This window comes from Schistocerca americana, chromosome 8, assembly GCF_021461395.2.
Source record: "Schistocerca americana isolate TAMUIC-IGC-003095 chromosome 8, iqSchAmer2.1, whole genome shotgun sequence".
Taxonomy (NCBI): domain Eukaryota; kingdom Metazoa; phylum Arthropoda; class Insecta; order Orthoptera; family Acrididae; genus Schistocerca; species Schistocerca americana.
The window spans coordinates 437,084,193-437,101,898 of NC_060126.1; the positions used below are offsets into that span (position 1 = coordinate 437,084,193).

General features: G+C 42.3%; 1 protein-coding gene across 1 annotated transcript in view; it reads left to right on the forward strand.

The window, feature by feature from the left end:
• Window positions 1–11,477, forward strand: part of LOC124544789 (dehydrogenase/reductase SDR family member 11-like) — a 67,678-nt gene extending 56,201 nt beyond the window's left edge. Inside the window, exons 4-6 of the mRNA XM_047123470.1 lie at window positions 330–459; window positions 4,183–4,329; window positions 11,037–11,477. Coding sequence (XP_046979426.1) covers window positions 330–459; window positions 4,183–4,329; window positions 11,037–11,078 — 319 coding nt within the window. The 3' untranslated portion in view covers window positions 11,079–11,477. The remainder of the gene's footprint in view (window positions 1–329; window positions 460–4,182; window positions 4,330–11,036) is intronic.
• The last annotated feature ends 6,229 nt before the right edge of the window (window positions 11,478–17,706 follow it).

A 17,706-nucleotide genomic window follows, 5' to 3' on the forward strand; every position in this document is an offset into this window, starting at 1 on the left:
CCGTATTTCAATACTGTTGGTAGTTTCCTACTTCAAATTTTTTGCATCACAGTTTTACTCTATAAATGTTCCAGCTGAATTTTCTCTCGGTGCTTGGAAAACACAACGTTACATAGTATTAAATTAATATTGATAGAAACGTTATTTGCTGCTTCCATAACCCGTGTCACTGTATACAATGGTTTGACGATGCCGAAGCGTTTCGTACATATCACTTAAATATATCAGGGGCCTCATCGTCCTTTTTGATTTCCGTGGAATATATTTAACTGAATTAAAGGCCTGTACGTGTGCTGCTGAAAATGTGATGCAGACTTAACTGTTTCCAGTCTTTGGGGACACACACCACCAGCTAACAGTGAGACAGCGATGTACGCCGCTACCAAGCATGCAGTGCGGGTTCTCCTGGAAGGCCTCAGGAAGGACCTCGTCGCCAGGAAGAGCAACATCCGTGTTGGGGTGAGCTGAGTTCGTCATAGAACTCCATGTTCTTCTCATCTTTGTGATATTCGCCTTTTGTTTTTTCAGGTAGAAAAAAATTTCAAAATTTAGTTTTTAAACAAATCAATCTTCAAATTTTAAGTCAACTGAAGGCCTTATTTTAAAATTAAAACAAACTAAATTAATAGACGGCTGAAGGCGTCGCACAGTACATCAGACTAAAATGAAAATCACAATCTAAAACCAACAGAACAGTGGTGCTCAGAAGTGTTCCAAGGGTCAGCCTGAGGAGGTAGCTCTAATGTAAGGTGAGGTGAGACAGGCAGCCAAGAGTAAGGTTAATCGAATGGCAACCCGACCCAGGGACGGCTGAAGAACCGACCAACAACCTAACCAATTCCCTTCCGCCCGACCAACGGTACGACAACCGAAAATATCAGCCGTCTTCAAAATTGGCATCTAAAAACAGCCAGGGCCCAATAACCACTCTTAAGAAAAAAATATGAACAACCAACTAAAAGGCTGTCGAACTACACGCCGTGCCGGGCACCATCAATGCGGCGAGGAAAAGACACCGCCGGAAAATTACGCTAACGTCCGGGCCAGGTAACTGGGGCGTTAACGGCCACAATGCAGAAAATACCGTTGGTGCACTTCACTGATAAGTAACAACCAATTTAATAGTTACACCATACAGGAAGAAGACTCCAACACACCATACATTGTTGCTTCCTGGGCCATCCCCGCTAGCAGCAAAGGCGATGAATGAAGAGATGTCACAGCAGTTCAGGTTTCGTAACACGTAAACTGATCACTCAGCTTCAGTGTCCAGGTTCGGTGGGCAACGAACTTTGTAGATCTCGCAGCTAGCGCCTCACAATCCAACTGCACGTGCACGCCTCCAGTGGTTCCGGCCTGACCTCGCACTGTGCAGACTTCCTCGCTGCTCTGTCCCATCCATCCAACCAACCGACTGACACACACACACACACACACACACACACACACACACACACACACACACAAAAACCACCACCACCACACGGAAATAGAGCGGTCACACCAAAGATGGTACAGCAGTACTAGTATCGATAAGCGCTGCTGCTGTTGCCACTGGCCGAGGCAAGTCAGCAACTCGTTATGATAGTAACTAAGGGATAAATTAGGCACCACTCGATTGCGACAAACTGCCAAAGAACAAACGACATCAGTGCGAGCCGCCCACGGCTCAGTCCTAAATAGACAGTATTAGTTGGCAATGTGGAATAGGTAGCGAAAGTGGTGAAGCATCAGGAAAATAATGGAGCGCGCACCATACCCATTAATGAAGAATGACTGAGTCTCCACTGTTTCGGTATCTGTAGAATGGTCTTAACAGCTACCTGTGGAAGATCGACGTCGCAGTCCACTAAAGTACTGTATGGTTACGCATGGGGAATGGTACACTTTCTGTTGCCCACCCTGCTGGGATGTAGATGTGTTCACACCATCTGCTTCATCTACTGGATCCCACATAGTTCGCCACTCAGCTCAGTATGGAACATTGACCAGTGCCCGTGCTACTGAGGCAGTAGAGGAGCTGTGTAGTATGTGAGGTATTATCGGCTGTCCAGCGTGCAATGCGCCATGGAAGACACACACTTCAATGTTTCAGACACCGGGCTCACCGAAACGACCATGTTCAACAATGTTCCTGGCAACATTACACATTTCCGCCACTCACCATATGAGGGTACGTCCAGAATTAACATACGAGGGTTGCCCAAAAAGTAATGCGCCACATTTTTTCTTCAACAATTATTCATTGAATATAATGGGAATTACACAAACGAAAGAATGTTTTATCTACACATCCTATGTTTCCAGGTAATCCCCATCTGGTTCTATGGCCTTCCTCCAGCACGAAACGAGTGGGCGTATGCCCTGTAGGTACCAATCCTTGTCCTGGTGGCGGAACCAGTGTTCCACTGTGTGAACCACCACCTAATCCTCCTCAATGTCCTCCACGAATGGCATCATTTAATGGCCGAAACAAGTCCGAGGGGGCTAGGTCAGGTAAGACAGCCGCGGATGGTCTCCCCGACCGCTGCAAATCTTAGAGCTCAGCCGAACTTCCTTCTGATGACCTCACCCAGCGTGCCCAGCGACTAACAGTACATCGGCAGCAGATGCTCGGTGGACTGTACAAGTGTTCGTGAATATTCTCCACAGTTTATTTCTCTGCAGTAAGAAATTCAATGACGGCACGTTGCTTCTAGGTACATCACTTAAAGATGTCATTTTGAAACTGTTCTGCAGATACACTATCTGTCTGAACTGACGGGAACTTTGTGCGCTAACTCAGGAGACTTCAGATAATACATACGTAACGTTTTACATTCGTAGCGTTGTTTTCGGCTGAGAGAAAAATGCGGTGCTCTACTTTGTGGGCAACCCTCGTAATAGGTTGGTGTCCCAGGTGTTCGGAGGCATAATGTTGCATCGCGAGCTGACCTCCAAATCTGTGAACAGGGTACACACATTGGTCAGCTTTGTGACACTGCACACCTTCCCCATGTGCGTCGCTACAGGGGGCGCATTCAGCCCTGACATCGTTTTTACAGATCAGTGGCCGCATAGAACTGAGCGTGTGGACCAGTTCTTGCAACGAGAGGGTATCACACGAATGGACTAACTTGCCCATCTCCCGACTTAAACCCTATTGAGAAAGTGTGGGATGCGTTGGGGAGACGTATTGCAGAATGTCTACGTGCAAAATGACAGTGACAGTGCCGGTGAAGGAATGGAGCCCCTACGGCAAGAACCGCTTGCCGATCTTACAGCCAGTATGGGAGCAAGCAGCAGAGCAGGCGTTGAAATATCCGTGATCATCACGCTGTGTTGCGAATAATGCCCCACCCTTTGTAACGTCTGGCAACGGCTTTACCGCAGTGGATACACCAGTTCCCTTCAGATCACCGAAGTCAAGCGCTGTCGGCTGTGGCCGGCACTTGGATGGGTCACCATCCGGGCCGCCATGCACTGTTGCCGTTTATCGGGGTGCATTCAGCCTCGCGATGCCAATTGAGGAGCTACTCGACCGAATAGTAGCGGCTCCGGTCAAAGAAAACCATCATAACGACTGGGAGAGCGGTGTGCTGACCACATGCCCTCCTATCCGCATCCTCAGCTGAGGATGACACGGCGGTCGGATGGCCCCGATGGGCCACTTGTGGCCTGAAGACGGGGTGCTTTGTAACGTCTAGAGGACCATCTGACTTCATTGCAATTATTGTTTTTGAATCTCATTTCTGTTTCTCATTTGTTACCTTCTGTATTATACCATAAGGGTTCTTCCTGTGTGTGGTCAAAGTTTTATCGAGACGTTACGTGGCAGTCACACTGCATACGAAAGTTACTTCCGTCCTTCAACTCTATACAGCAGTGTTACTTCCATTTAAAATGGGAAAAAGTTAGTTGTAAAAGGTTCGTCTATTGAGGTGACTAAGGATGTAGAATGTGCTGCGAGACTTGTGGTTTATTCCAAAAAAATTCGCACATCTAGTTTCTATTCATGTCTTGGACTTACTTTAATGATATTAGTGATTCACGTAGTTAATTACGGAGTGAAAGCAGCTTAATTTAGAGAAAAAAGACAAATTATTCTTTCGGACTTAATTTCACTTCAGTAATCTTCTTTCTTCTGAATTATGATTATGGAGATATACACAATCGTTTACACTGATAATGCCTTCCGTGCAGGAAATATCCCCAGGAATGGTGAAGACAGAGATCCTCACTAATACCACCAACTGGACGGAAGACTTATATAACCAGCTGAATTATATGGAAGCAGAAGATGTTGCAGAAGCTGTGATCTACATGCTGTCCCAGCACCCACGCGTGCAGGTAAGCCACTCCTATATCTCGTATCAGCTCTGTCTTCTACATCTACACATGCGCTCCGCAAGCCATTGTACGTTGCTTTGCGGTTGGTACCTCTTACGCTAATAACGGTTTCCTTTCTCATTACGTTTGCGAACTACGTGGGGCGGTGGCGGCCGTAGTGACTTCATATGCATCTGTACACGCCCTGGTATGTACAATTTTATCCTTTAGCTGTATAAGATGGTGGCATCAGAAAGGCAGCACAAATATCCTAGAATACACATTGACCCCTTAATAACTGACCAAATTTCACCTTTAAAGAAAATCTTCAAAAGTTCTGTAACCGATAGCGAAATCTTGTACATACTCATCTAAGGTACGAGTATATTACGCATGTTGGGTGTAACTCGGTATGTCACATCTGTGACAATATCTACGCGAGATTCTGAACCTAAAACACTGGATTTAGTTATAGACCTTCTGGCCGTGAGACGTGCACGAATAGCCTAATGGTAAGGCGAGCGCGCCGGCCAGAGTGGCCGAGCGCTTCTAGGCGCTACAGTCTGGAACCGCGCGACCGCTACGGTCGCAGGTTCGAATCCTGCCTCGGGCATGGATGTGTGTGATGTCCTTAGGTTAGTTAGGTTTAAGTAGTTGTAAGTTCTAGGGGACTGATGACCACAGCAGTTAAGTCCCATAGTTCTCAGAGCCATTAAGGCGAGCACCTCGCGATAAGCGGGAAATCCGGGTTCGAGGCCCGGTCAGGCACGAATTTTGTCATTCCGTTCTAAAGCTGGTTGTAGGCATTGGTCGCAATTGCGAATTCATCTGACTTACAATTTGTTTTACGACAATTTTAACAGTAGTAGTAGTAGTAGTAGTAGTAGTAGTAGTAGTAGCAGCTTTATCCCTTTCTAAAAGATATAGGACATGTCAGAGTATTTACAAATATAGATCAATTTGAAATACGCTAATTCGTATACACACACATTTACTGACTTCTAGTTAGAAACAATCATTAGATTTACTCTTGGTATACCATACTTTTTTACAAATAACTTACTAAATGATGTAATGCTTGAGCTCAGAAAGAGGAGGAGGTGTTAGTATTGTGCTATGCATAGCTTGGGTGTAAGTATTTCTAGAAAGGAAAAAAGAAGGAAAAAACAAATGAAGGTGTTATGTGGAATGTTGGATATTTTATAATTGTTATTATTTTTATTTGTATGACTTTATCAACTAAGTAATCCTTCAATGAATAAAATTTATTGCATAACAGGTACTTTCTAGCTGCCTTTTCAAAAAAGTGTATTTTTGCAATTTCTTCAATCTCTTTTGGTAATTTACTGTACAGTTTTATTCCTTGGTGGAAAATAGTGTTTAGAGCTTTATGTTTATTCTTTTCTTGGTAAATGTAAGTTGAGTCTCTCTCTCTCCTTGCATGGTCATGGACAGAGCTGTGTGTGCAGTAATTACCATTGTCATTTTTGATGTGTACAACTGACTGGTAAATGTATTCACATGGAACAGTTAAAATACTGTGTTTTGGACAGATCTTTACAATGAGCTCGACTACTATTTTTGGTTATTTTATGCACTCATTGGAGCAAAAAATGACATAACGTATCACTGTGTGTGTGTGTGTGTGTGTGTGTGTGTGTGTGTGTGTGTGTGTACAAAGGAGTGGACAGCACGTGTCAGAATCGTTGGTAACTTCGTGTGGAAGCTACACCTCCAATCACTGGCGCTCAGTAACAGATAACCTTCGAATTATTAGCGCCGCTTTGGTATGACGCGAATTCGCGACACACTACATATGGGGTTAACTTCATTTACGCAGCTGGATTTGCAAGAACAGAGTTGTTATCCTTCCAGAGATATCCATTTGCACTTACACAAAACGGCACGACCACTGCCCAACGATAAAAACAGAGTGGAGAAGAAAGCGGTTTCGTTCTAGAAACCATACGGAACTAGGGAGACAGGCAGTTGTTACGAAGTGAGTATGCAGCCTCACGTGAAGTTCTTCTGAACAGCGCTGGCGCATGGCACACCTAGGGGCAGGGGTTGCTGTACCACCACTGCCTTTCCTGCACAAACATCAGAAGCCTAGATTCTGTGGTGCAGACCGCTATCTCTAAAATTTTGGTCATTCAACATAGTTTGGCGCGAAGAGACTTACCCATCGAGGAGACGTTGATCTAGGCAAGTACCAACCTTGTTTGTTAATGCGCATTTTTCATGCAAAGAGTGGAAAGTTTTTGCTTTTCCCCCCGTTTTTTCATGCAATAGATATTACCATCTGTCAAACTGGCAATAGCATTGAGTCATCACCTCCATGTATAGTTCCTTGAAAGTAGTGTGTTGAGGGAGAACTACCTAGTGGTTACAGTTAAACTTTCCCTATTTAACACGTTACGTCACAGAAAATAGATACCGCACAAGGACCAAACTTGGTAGCATTGTCAAGGAATCAGTTAAGTTGTAACATTTTTCCGTAGGTATGCTGGCTGCCTCTGTTGTTATGCTGCGCTTCAGATGAGCACATGTGTGGATGTTCCCCTGGTAAACCCTCTCTTTCGGGTAGCCCCACAACCAGAAATCACAGGAAGTGAGAACAGGTGGTCGTGGCGGCAAAGCATTTGGAAACGATACGCTGATAATTAGTTTCCAAATGTGTTGCGGAGAAGCAGGTGAACTTCACGCGCAATGTACGATGGGGTCCCATCTTGCATGAAAACTGTTGAGTTCAGTGCGTCTCTGTCCTATAGGGTGAGTATGACATGATGGCGAAGCATACCACAGTAACGCTGACCAGTTACGCTGCACGTCTTTGGTCCTTGAGCGCCAGCCTGTTGAAAAAAAGAATAAGCCAATCATGAACGTAGCTGTGAAGCCACATCATGTGGCGACTCGTTGACCTTGCTCAGGGACTTCATGCATATTGACTGGAGGTGAAGATAACAACACTCGGTAATTCTGTGCGTTCACCTGACCCTTCAGAGAAAAACGAGCTTCGTCTGTCCATAGGAGGGTCCAGGGCCAGCCCTCGTAAACTTCAATCCTTGCGGGAAAGTGGAGAGCGAAATAAACACGTCGTTGCGCGTCCTATAGTGCAAGCCGCTGTAGGATACGGATTCTGTACGGATACCATTTGAGAATGGTTCGAAGCACCTTCTGTACAGTGGACCATGGGATGTTCAGCTGTCGTGACACAGCACGCGCACTGCCTGACGATCGGAATTGCGCGCAGCGCTCTCCACCATAGTAACAGGGATTTTATGAAACATGTGTGCAACCTTTCCCCGGAGCGACGGTAAATTCTCCTGTTGATTCGAACTTCTGCAGCACATTCCGCTCAGCAGGTGGAGAAAGAGGACCCTTCTGTAATCCGTTCAGCCAGCGATATTCTCGAAGTGCAGCAGCAGCATTACCGTTGTACTGATGACAGAGCTGCAGCAATAATGCCGTGCTCATTTTGTCCAGGCTCATGTTGTCACGTCAACAAGTGCACTGCGATTGGTCAGGTGCGTGTGACTATGAATCACGATGGCTGATCACGGCACCTAATGACCACAGTTGGAACTGTACGGTGGCGGGTGTGGCGCATGGATATCATGCACCCTATACACCGGGCATTAATGCTACCAAGTATGGTACCTGTACGGTAATTAGTTTCAGTGTCATAACGTGTTAAGTAGGGAAAGTTTAGATATAACCACCCGGTAATTTTCGTGGCACTTAGTCTTCCGGCTACGAAAAGGGCACACGCTTCACTGATCGTGGGGGCGATCTGTACTTTGAGCACCTTGCTGCTTGTTCTGGCAAGCAACGTTGCTCATTTGATTGTGTTGTGAACCTTCTCTCTCCAACGGTGAATTCGTTACGTCTCCAGATGAGGATAATTTGCTGAGTTTTCTCCATGCAGCCTTCCATGTAATTTGGTACTTCCCCATAGTGTTACCGTCATTTTTGTGTGAAGTCAAATTTTTAAACCTGTCCTCCAGCAACTTTCAACTGTCAGACAATTAGAACAGATAAAAATCTGTTGTCAGACTTAATGTAATTTAAAAGAAGTTATTTTTATCCATGCTGGATCATGTGAACTCCGCAGCCGTTAACGGTAATTGGTGAATGTCTCAAACAGAAAAAATACTTTTCAAAGTCTTCAGTGCCATAACCGGTTTCGGGCTGATATTCCCATCTTCAGACTGCTAATATTTTTCGTTACTTCGATGTTTCGATCAACAGCATGTCGTCAGTTCTACAATACTTTCCGATGGATGGGGATTTGTTCTGTTTTTGTCGTCCATGTGGTTTTCTAGATCAATGTATGTTTTTGAATTCCACCGCATCGCACACATGGTAAACAAATTTCTGTGGCACACTTCATAATATTCTTAAAATGCGTGTTGAGCATAGCACATGACCCATACACTTGTGTGTCCTGTGATGGAATTGAAGAACAGAAACATCGATCTAGAAAACCACATGCACCACAACACAAATCGCCATCTATTGGAACGTGCTGCGGAACATACGAAATGCTGTTGATCAAAACATATACGTGACGAAAAATATTAGCCATCTGAAGACGGGCATGGCAGCGAAAAACAGGTTATGGCACTAAAATAAAATGTTTAAACAGTATTTGTGGCTGGTTGCGTTATTAATCAACTAAATGAAAAGATCTCTTACATAGTTCTACATCTTTCCCAGGTTAGGTGACCCACTAATAGTAAACATATTCTGTTCCACACCGGAGCTTATTTTTGTCACTAAGTATTACCATAGTGCGCAGTGTTCAAACTCGGTAGTCATTCAGTGAAGGTGACGAGCAGCGCACGTACTCTGCTTGCTTACATGTCTGTTCTTTCACAAGAGATAGCTTTGTCGATTCCCCCTTCGATTGTAAGTTTCGGTTGTAAGTTTGTGTATTCCCCTCTACTATTTGGCTAACGACGTTGCAGAGTTAGGATGTAATAAGCACCAACGTATTACGGAAGCGTCGTACCATAGCGCAGGTTCAGGGACAATGCCCAGACAAACTGCTTAAACTTTCACGTTACGGAGCTAATTGTGCCACTTTTGAATATTAAATTAACAAGTACTTGTTAACGAAGCCACAGCAACCACGGAACAGAAAGGTTAAATGTTGAATTTATGAATTAAAGGTGTGTTGATGATACAAAAAGTGAACTGTTACTATACTCTTTAGTTACTACGTTACACGTATGTTGCACAGTAAAACGTTTTCCAGGTACTAAGAAATAAATTATTATCGGTATAAACTTTAGTGGTTACTGTTGCCTTTTTACTAACGACTAGTTCTTGCGAACATCAGCAACCACAAGAAACTTAATACCTTCTGTACCATGTGATAACCTTACAATTTTGTTTGAATGTCGTGTTATGTGATGCTCTGACATGCATCACTGTATGAAAGTAGTGGCTGGGTTACCACTGAGACTGCTCAAACACTATTCCTCTTCTAAAAGTTGACAATATCAGTGACGATCTGCTTCTCCTCTCCTCTTCTCATTGTAAACTGTCCAAAGACTTCATTAACTGATATTCAAATAATGGTAATTACTTGATAGTCATTATCCGATTTGACACTAAAATCTGTAGCGGAACTGCATGACTATTACACGGGATATGGTAGCTATTGTTCCACAGCCAACGGCCAATACAACATTATTCTCGAGTACGAAGACAAATAAAACGAGCCTGTTCAAGGCTTCAACATTTGCTTTTCCATCTGTATCTCAGCAGTACTGACACTGTTACCAATCGTTGCGGTGGCGAGAATAAGGGCCTCTTGCATTTTTAGTACAGAAACATTTAGATTCAGGGTTAATATTTCGTTTTTTTCTTTGCTCCAGCGAATTTGGAATCATGTGTCATTCACGAGTGTCTGGACACGAACTTCAGCTCTGCTGCTATCCATTACATATGAAGAGAGTTTCTTGGTTTTCTGAGATGTCTTCCGATGAAATTGCTGTGGTAAACGTTAAAGGCTTTAAGCAATGTCCTCCTGACGGCGGAATGTGCCCTATTTCTCTCGCTACTCGTATGTCTCAGCTTCCCAGTTTCGCAGAAACGTAGTGATGCGCTGAGATCACACGGCATTATTTTAAAGAATGTGAGGCAGAACATTAGTAAACGAATATTACCCTTACTTCATACAGCCGAATAAGATCCAATCAGAACAAGCATTGCAAACTCTCTATGAGCAATGTTGTGATGCAACATGGCTGGTAGATGTTAATACAATATTTAGTTTACAATCTTGCGAGCAAAACTTCCGTAACAGAAGGTTGAACTGAACACTTCAAATATGACAGAAATAACGACTCGTGCATGTATCTGCTGCTCAGAACAGAATAACTACAAAGCTCACTTTGACTGTCAGTAGTGTTATGAAATCAAATTTGGCACCAAATTGTTTCAGGCTGGCTAGGGACCGATCATTCGCTCATTCACCTCAGACGCTTGATTCATTACGTAGTTACTGATTGCCCGTAGGCAAGGCTCTAAGCTCACCAAAATGTCTGTTATCAAATGTTTCCATGAATTGCGTTATTGGTTTTACTTTGTCATGATACACACTTGTCCTTCTTCGTCGTTAAGCAAAAGACAAACAATGCTATCTAAGTATTACAAGAAATTCTCTGAATTTTCTGACACTGAACAATGAAATACAAATACTGTTCTTTATGTTACAGGTTTATGACATCATCCTACGTCCGACGGGGAATCCGTACTAGAAAAAGGCTTAATAGGACTTGCGTATGTTGTCTCCTTCAGACAAAGCCACTGAAACTACGGTCGTATGTAACTGCCTTCAGCTAAAACTCTTCGCAAGTCACATTTACAGGCTTCAAGATAAAAAGAAAAAAATGTTTACACAGTTGACGTGTTTAACTGCATCTCCATTTCATGCTAAGTGTTGATTAAATACGGAAGAGATAAAAGTGTAAAAGGGAGCTAATAGAAATGGACTACAGAGTAGTTAACATTACGGCTGAGGGAATACCCTGCAGTTCTGATTTTATGGTAACTGTTCTAAAATGTTTCTCTATAAATCTTATCTACTTTGTAACCTGCTATCGCATTATTAATCCCAAATGTATAAGAAATAAACAAATTGTAGTGATGTGGTTCTACTCTTTGTGTGATACGCATGACTCATTTTCTTACTTAAACCATTTCTTTTGTTAGTTGTAGCCCCAGTGTCAACCTTCCTTTCATTTACTTCGCTGTATTCCTTCCCTCTTCTCCATTGTTATAATTATTACGAATTGTTCAACACATGAGACGTTTCCAATAAATGTCCACTAACCTTTAGTGTTTCGAAAGTTCTAATGATCAAAACAGCGTAATACTTATTCAACGTTTAGATATTCCCTCATACTTAGAAGTTTCTTTGGAGTATGTCATAAAAAATAAGGTAATAACCATATTGGAACAAATAAGCCCTCGGTCGCAAATACTAAGTCAAAATCGACCAGGTTTCGACGCTACTAAGAGCGTCGTTTTCAGAATTAGACTAACTGTTCTAAAACATATTAGGTATATAATACATAAATAAAATTAAAGTTTGTACTGACTGGAAAAGATGCAGTACTTAAGTCACATACTAAAAAAGATATAAGCCGGAAGGGCGACGTCATGATTAATTGTAAGAATGATGGCGAGCCGCTAAGGGCTGCTCGTAATTTAGTGAACAAGGGTTGCAACAAGACTGAGGTGCCCACATTAGAAAGTGTGGGCAAGTAAACATGGTGTTCAAAATTACACACATGAAATTGTGATGCAGCTGATTCAGGCATAACGTAAGCACTAATAATAGGATGAAGTTACATATTTATCTGCTTTAAACAGATACATTTTGTAACGTAAGAAGTTAGTTATGACATACATATTGAAATTAACACTGAAAAATTTTGGTAATGCAACTTCAGGCACAGTGTTTCTCACAATTACACATTCAGTAGCAAATAAAACTTCAATAGAAAAATGTAGCTACTGCTGATACTTTCCAAACAATAATTCCAATATATGAATTGCGGCTGATTAATTCCTTCCCTGTAGTTCCAAACGTAAGTTAGCAAACATCAGAAAGTAATATCGTCAGTTAGAGAGGCTGGTACACCCTACTGCACTTTTCTTTACATATGGTACCTTCTAGGCATGCGGCCCAAAGTCATTCTTCTTTCATCTTCATTGAGGTTACTTTAAGGAATTGTACTCTATCAGACGCCAATCTATTGCTTAGAAGATGTGATTTATAAACACATTACCAAGGAGGACATGGATGAGATTTAATGAGAGGTTAATATGAATCCAAAAGCAAATGATTGAATTTTTGCTGTGGAAACAGTGGATTTATTTTCCTAATCAAACCTTGCAATTGTGAGGCAGGCCAAACATTAATAATCACGTGAATACGACTCTTCCTGGCCGAATAAAACTGCGTGCCAGGCCAGGGTTCGAACCTGGGGTATTTGTCTTTTGCGAGCTAAGTGACCTGTTAACAGATCTTTTAAAGAAATCTTCTATTGACTTGAAACAAGAATTGCAAGGTCTTCCAAGTGTTTATGCATGAAGTAACTGCCTTAGGAGTAGACGAGTAGGAAGAGATCTACTGATTCTGCAGTAGTCTAACAGAGTAGATGAGTTTGTGTCTGATAGTGAGCAGCGCGTGCAACGTGCGACGTGACAGACAAAATGTTACCAGAAAACACCAACCACGGATGACAGTATGGACAGTAAATGAATGAAGAAACTAAAATTTGTTGCTTGGAAAAATAATTAACAGCTTGTGAGCTTCCACGTGCAACTGCACGAACAATAAACACTAAATGAGTAATTATTCATAGGTCCTCCAAAATGAATAATTGCACTTCCGTGTGTTGGCTACACTACAAACTAAAGGCCAACCAACGCATCAGTCACATAACTCTAAAAAAAACGTGGAAAGCCCAAATAAACGCAGGCAGGAATTAGCAGTGATAATTATGTTCACCAGTCAGTTTTTAAATTTTAACAAAATTGGAAAACTGAGTTTGTGTCATATAAAGTAACACTTACTGGTTAATAATGGTTAATTACTGAATCATTGAAATTGTCTGAATGAAGACTTCAACGAACAGTATCACATATCCGCATAAACTTCCCGAAAAATAAAAAAAATAGTTAGTATAGCGCAAGTCGAGTTGGGATTCCACAACTGCAAACAAACTAAATTCGGAGTTCAGATCGCACTCAGAAATAACTGCAGTGAGGTTGGATAGATCACTTAGCCTGAAACATTCAAAGCCCACGGGCTCAAAATTCTTCATTGCGTTCACTAGCGACACGTGCAAGTATGAGAAGTACAAGAATCAACACTCCAAAACATTTAGATTCACTCTACCTGAAACCTATTGCCGTTCCTAAATGCTGTCTGTTCCAGATATCGAACCAGACTGCCGTGTGAACCAAACGTAGTCTGTCCTCTTGCAAAGCTGGCGCTCTCTCTCTCTCTCTCTCTCTCTCTCTCTCTCTCTCTCTCTCTGCAGATTTCTGAAGAATGCAAGGTGTCCATAATTAAAGTTCTCATACACAGACTGAAGAGAAACTGTGCGCCACACGTTTGCTGCTGTGCATAATGACGCTTACAGAGTCATCTATTGGTCAAACTCCCGTTAAATCTTTTGTTTCACGAGGTTTCTCAGGTGTCAGTCACAGGGTATTAAAAACTGACGTCTTTCTGAACGGTGGTTCTGTCTTCAGCGTTTGAAACTGGAACTTTAATTGCGGACACACTGTACATTCCTGTAAAACACGAATTATCTTGAAAGCTACTCTTCGTATCAAAAAAGCTTTTTCACTCGTGCGCTTGTCTTAATTTTGTCTTTGTAACCATGATACTGCGTGAAGAGTTCGACAGAGCACTGAAAGACCTGAGTCGCAACAAGGCCCTGGGAGTAGACAACATTCCATTAGATCTACTGACGGCCTTGGGAGAGCCAGTCCTGACAAAACTCTACCATCTGGTGAGCAAGATGTATGAGACAGGCGAAATACCCTCAGACTTCAAGAAGAATATAATAATTCCAATCCCAAAGAAAGCAGGTGTTGACAGATGTGAAAATTAACGAACTATCGTTTAATAAGTCACGGATGCAAAATACTAACGCGAATTCTTTACACACGAATGGAGAAACTGGTAGAAGCCGACCTCGGGGAAGATCAGTTTGGATTCCGTAGAAATATTGGAACACGTGAGGCAATACCGACCCTACGACTTATTTAGAAGCTAGATTAAGGAAAGGCAAACCTACGTTTATAGCATTTATAGACTTAGAGAAAGCTTTTGACAATGTTGAGTGGAATACTATCTTTCAAAATCTTAAGGTGGCAGGGGTAAAATACAGGGAGCGAAAGGCTATTTACAATTTGTACAGAAAACAGATGGCAGTTATAAGAGTCGAGGGATATGAAAGGGGAGCAGTGGTTGGGAAGGGAGTGAGACAGGATTGTAGCCTATCCCCGATGTTATTCAATCTGTATATTGAGCAAGCGGTGAAGGAAACAAAAGAAATTCGGAGTAGGTATTAAATTCCATGGAGAAGAAATAAAAACTTTGACGTTCGCCGATGACATTGTAATTCTGTCAGAGAAAGCAAAGGACTTGGAAGAGCAGTTGAACGGAATGGACAGTGTCTTGAAAGGAGGATATAAGATGAACATCAACAAAAGCAAAACGATGATTATGGAATGTAGTAGAATTAAGTCGGGTGATGCTGAGGGAATTAGATTAAGAAATGAGACACTTAAAGCAGTAAAGGAGTTTTGCTATTTGGGGAGAAAAATAACTGATGGTCGAAGTAGGGAGGATATAAAATGTAGACTGGCAATGGCAAGGAAAGCGTTTCTGAAGAAGAGAAATTTGTTGACATCGAGTACAGATTTGTCAGGAAGTCGTTTCTGAAAGTATTTGTATGGAGTGTAGCCATGTATGGAAGTGAAACATGGACGATAACTAGTTTGGACAAGAAGAGAATAGAAGCTTTCGAAATGTGGTGCTACAGAAGAATGCTGACGAGTAGGTGGGTACATCACATAACTAATGAGGAGGTATTGAATAGGATTGGGGAGAAGAGGAGTTCATTGCACAACTTGACTGGAAGAAGGGATCGGTTGGTAGGACATGTTCTGAGGCATCAAGGGATCACCAGTTTAGTATTGGAGGGCAGTGTGGAGGGTAAAAAATCGTAGAGGGAGACCAAGAGATGAATACACTAAGCAGATTCAGAAGCAGGTTGCAGTACGTACTGGGAGATGAAGCAGCTTGCACAGGATAGATTAGCAGGGAGAGCTGCATCAAACCAGTCTCAGGACTGAAGACCACAACAAAAACATAGTTATATGTGTGATATGTAGTTCATGTGTTTTAGATATGTTTCGGTCTCACTGTCACAGGTGAGTCCATTGACTATTTCCAACTCTGTTTGATCAGGAATGTGAACAATCCGGAATCCTACAGACCCGATACGAATTGGCTTACGCTCCCCCATATGGGTTACAGGTGTAAGAAAAAATGGGTCAAAAACCTCGCCCGGAGCCTTCAGATTGTTGACATTCAGTCTCTCTTTCCATTATTTATGCTGATAATATGTGCGTTGAATTAATCAACAAAGCACAATTGTAAGAGCCATCGATGCTGGTTTAGTGGTTGAGATATCGGCGAGTTGTTGCGCGCCGACGGAAGCGTGTACGGCAGTCTACCGCTAAGAGCGACAGTTCGTTGACCTGCGCCGTGACGTCAGCGCCGACAGGTGACAATCAGTCGCCAGGCGCCGCGCATCAGCTGTGCAGTCAGGAATGACTGTCGGCCGCTCGCCTCGTGTACAACATGAAAACATTCGACGGAGCATCATTTCATCACCTGAACAGGACAAATACACATATCGAATGTGCTGAAAAATGTTATTAGTCTTCAAGCACTCCTCACATTCATGTATACTGTTTTTCTTTGCACTGATGCAATGTACGAACGTACGAGATCCACTTCTTTAAATAAGTTTATGGCTCGGACTCATACATTTCACCATTTTAACTTAATCACTGTTTTTTAACTTAATCACTGTTTTTTAACTTAATCACTGTTTTTTAACTTAATCACTGTTTTTTAACTTAATCACTGTTTTTTAACTTAATCACTGTTTTTTAACTTAATCACTGTTTTTTAACTTAATCACTGTTTTTTAACTTAATCACTGTTTTTTAACTTAATCACTGTTTTTAACTTAATCACTGTTTTTAACTTAATCACTGTTTTTTGTTAAATGTCCACTACTCAGCACTACACACTGTCACTGATGCGAATGTTCATGCGAGTACGTAGCTGTGACATTTTCTCACTTCGCTATGTTGTCCCTGCGTCGCTTCTAGCGTGCGTTTGTCGGCCCCGGGATCCGCAGTTCGCTGTGCACCACTTGTAGCGTCCCTTCACAGTCCACTGAGAATATTCCGGTCATAGGAAGTTACCTTGTCCACAGAAACTTTTCTTCACACTGTAAATGGCCGTACTGTTTTGCGTATTAAATTGTGTATTTTGCGGAAGGCAGCACCATGTATGCTGTTAATTTTATTTTCCTTAACTCGCTGTATTTGAACAACAGTTTTACGCTGCGAAACACAGTCAGGTCATTGTGTTAGCACACAGTTTAATGTTCAATTTTTAAATCGCATTCCAATTAACGATTCACTTCATCCGTGTTGCACTATCTAAGCGTCCGGATAGTCTCACTTATAAATTGGAACATATTAGCACGTATTACTTGACCTACATAAGAAATATGGCTTTCAAATTACACAGTAATATTCCATCCATTAGCCAAACCAGAGTTACTTCCAGATACGACTTTTCACTCTGTATCAAGTGATTGATTTACCTAGCACCTCTTACTTAAAGTTTCGACTAATTGGTCTTCCTGGACTGGTGAGTTCAATAAATGGCTCTGAGCACTATGGGACTTAACATCCGAGGTCACCAGTCCCCTAGAGCTTAGAACTACTTACACCTAACTAACCTAAGGACATCACACACATCCATGCCCAAGACAGGATTCGAACCTGCGACCGCAGCGGTCGCGCGGTTCCAGACTGAAGCGCCTAGAACCGCTCGGCCACATCGGCCGGCTACTCGTGAGTTCAGTGAATTTTTACATGGAGCATGTATAGCCATTAAACACTGATTCATTTCCTTTTGTTGTTGTTGCGCTTGCAGTTGCCTTACTTGTCAGGGTGCAACTGCACGTGCTTCCCAGCTGGAATCTATGCAGTTATTAATTATCTGCCATACCTTCAGTTATTATACTGTTCAGAGAATAAATCCTCAGATTT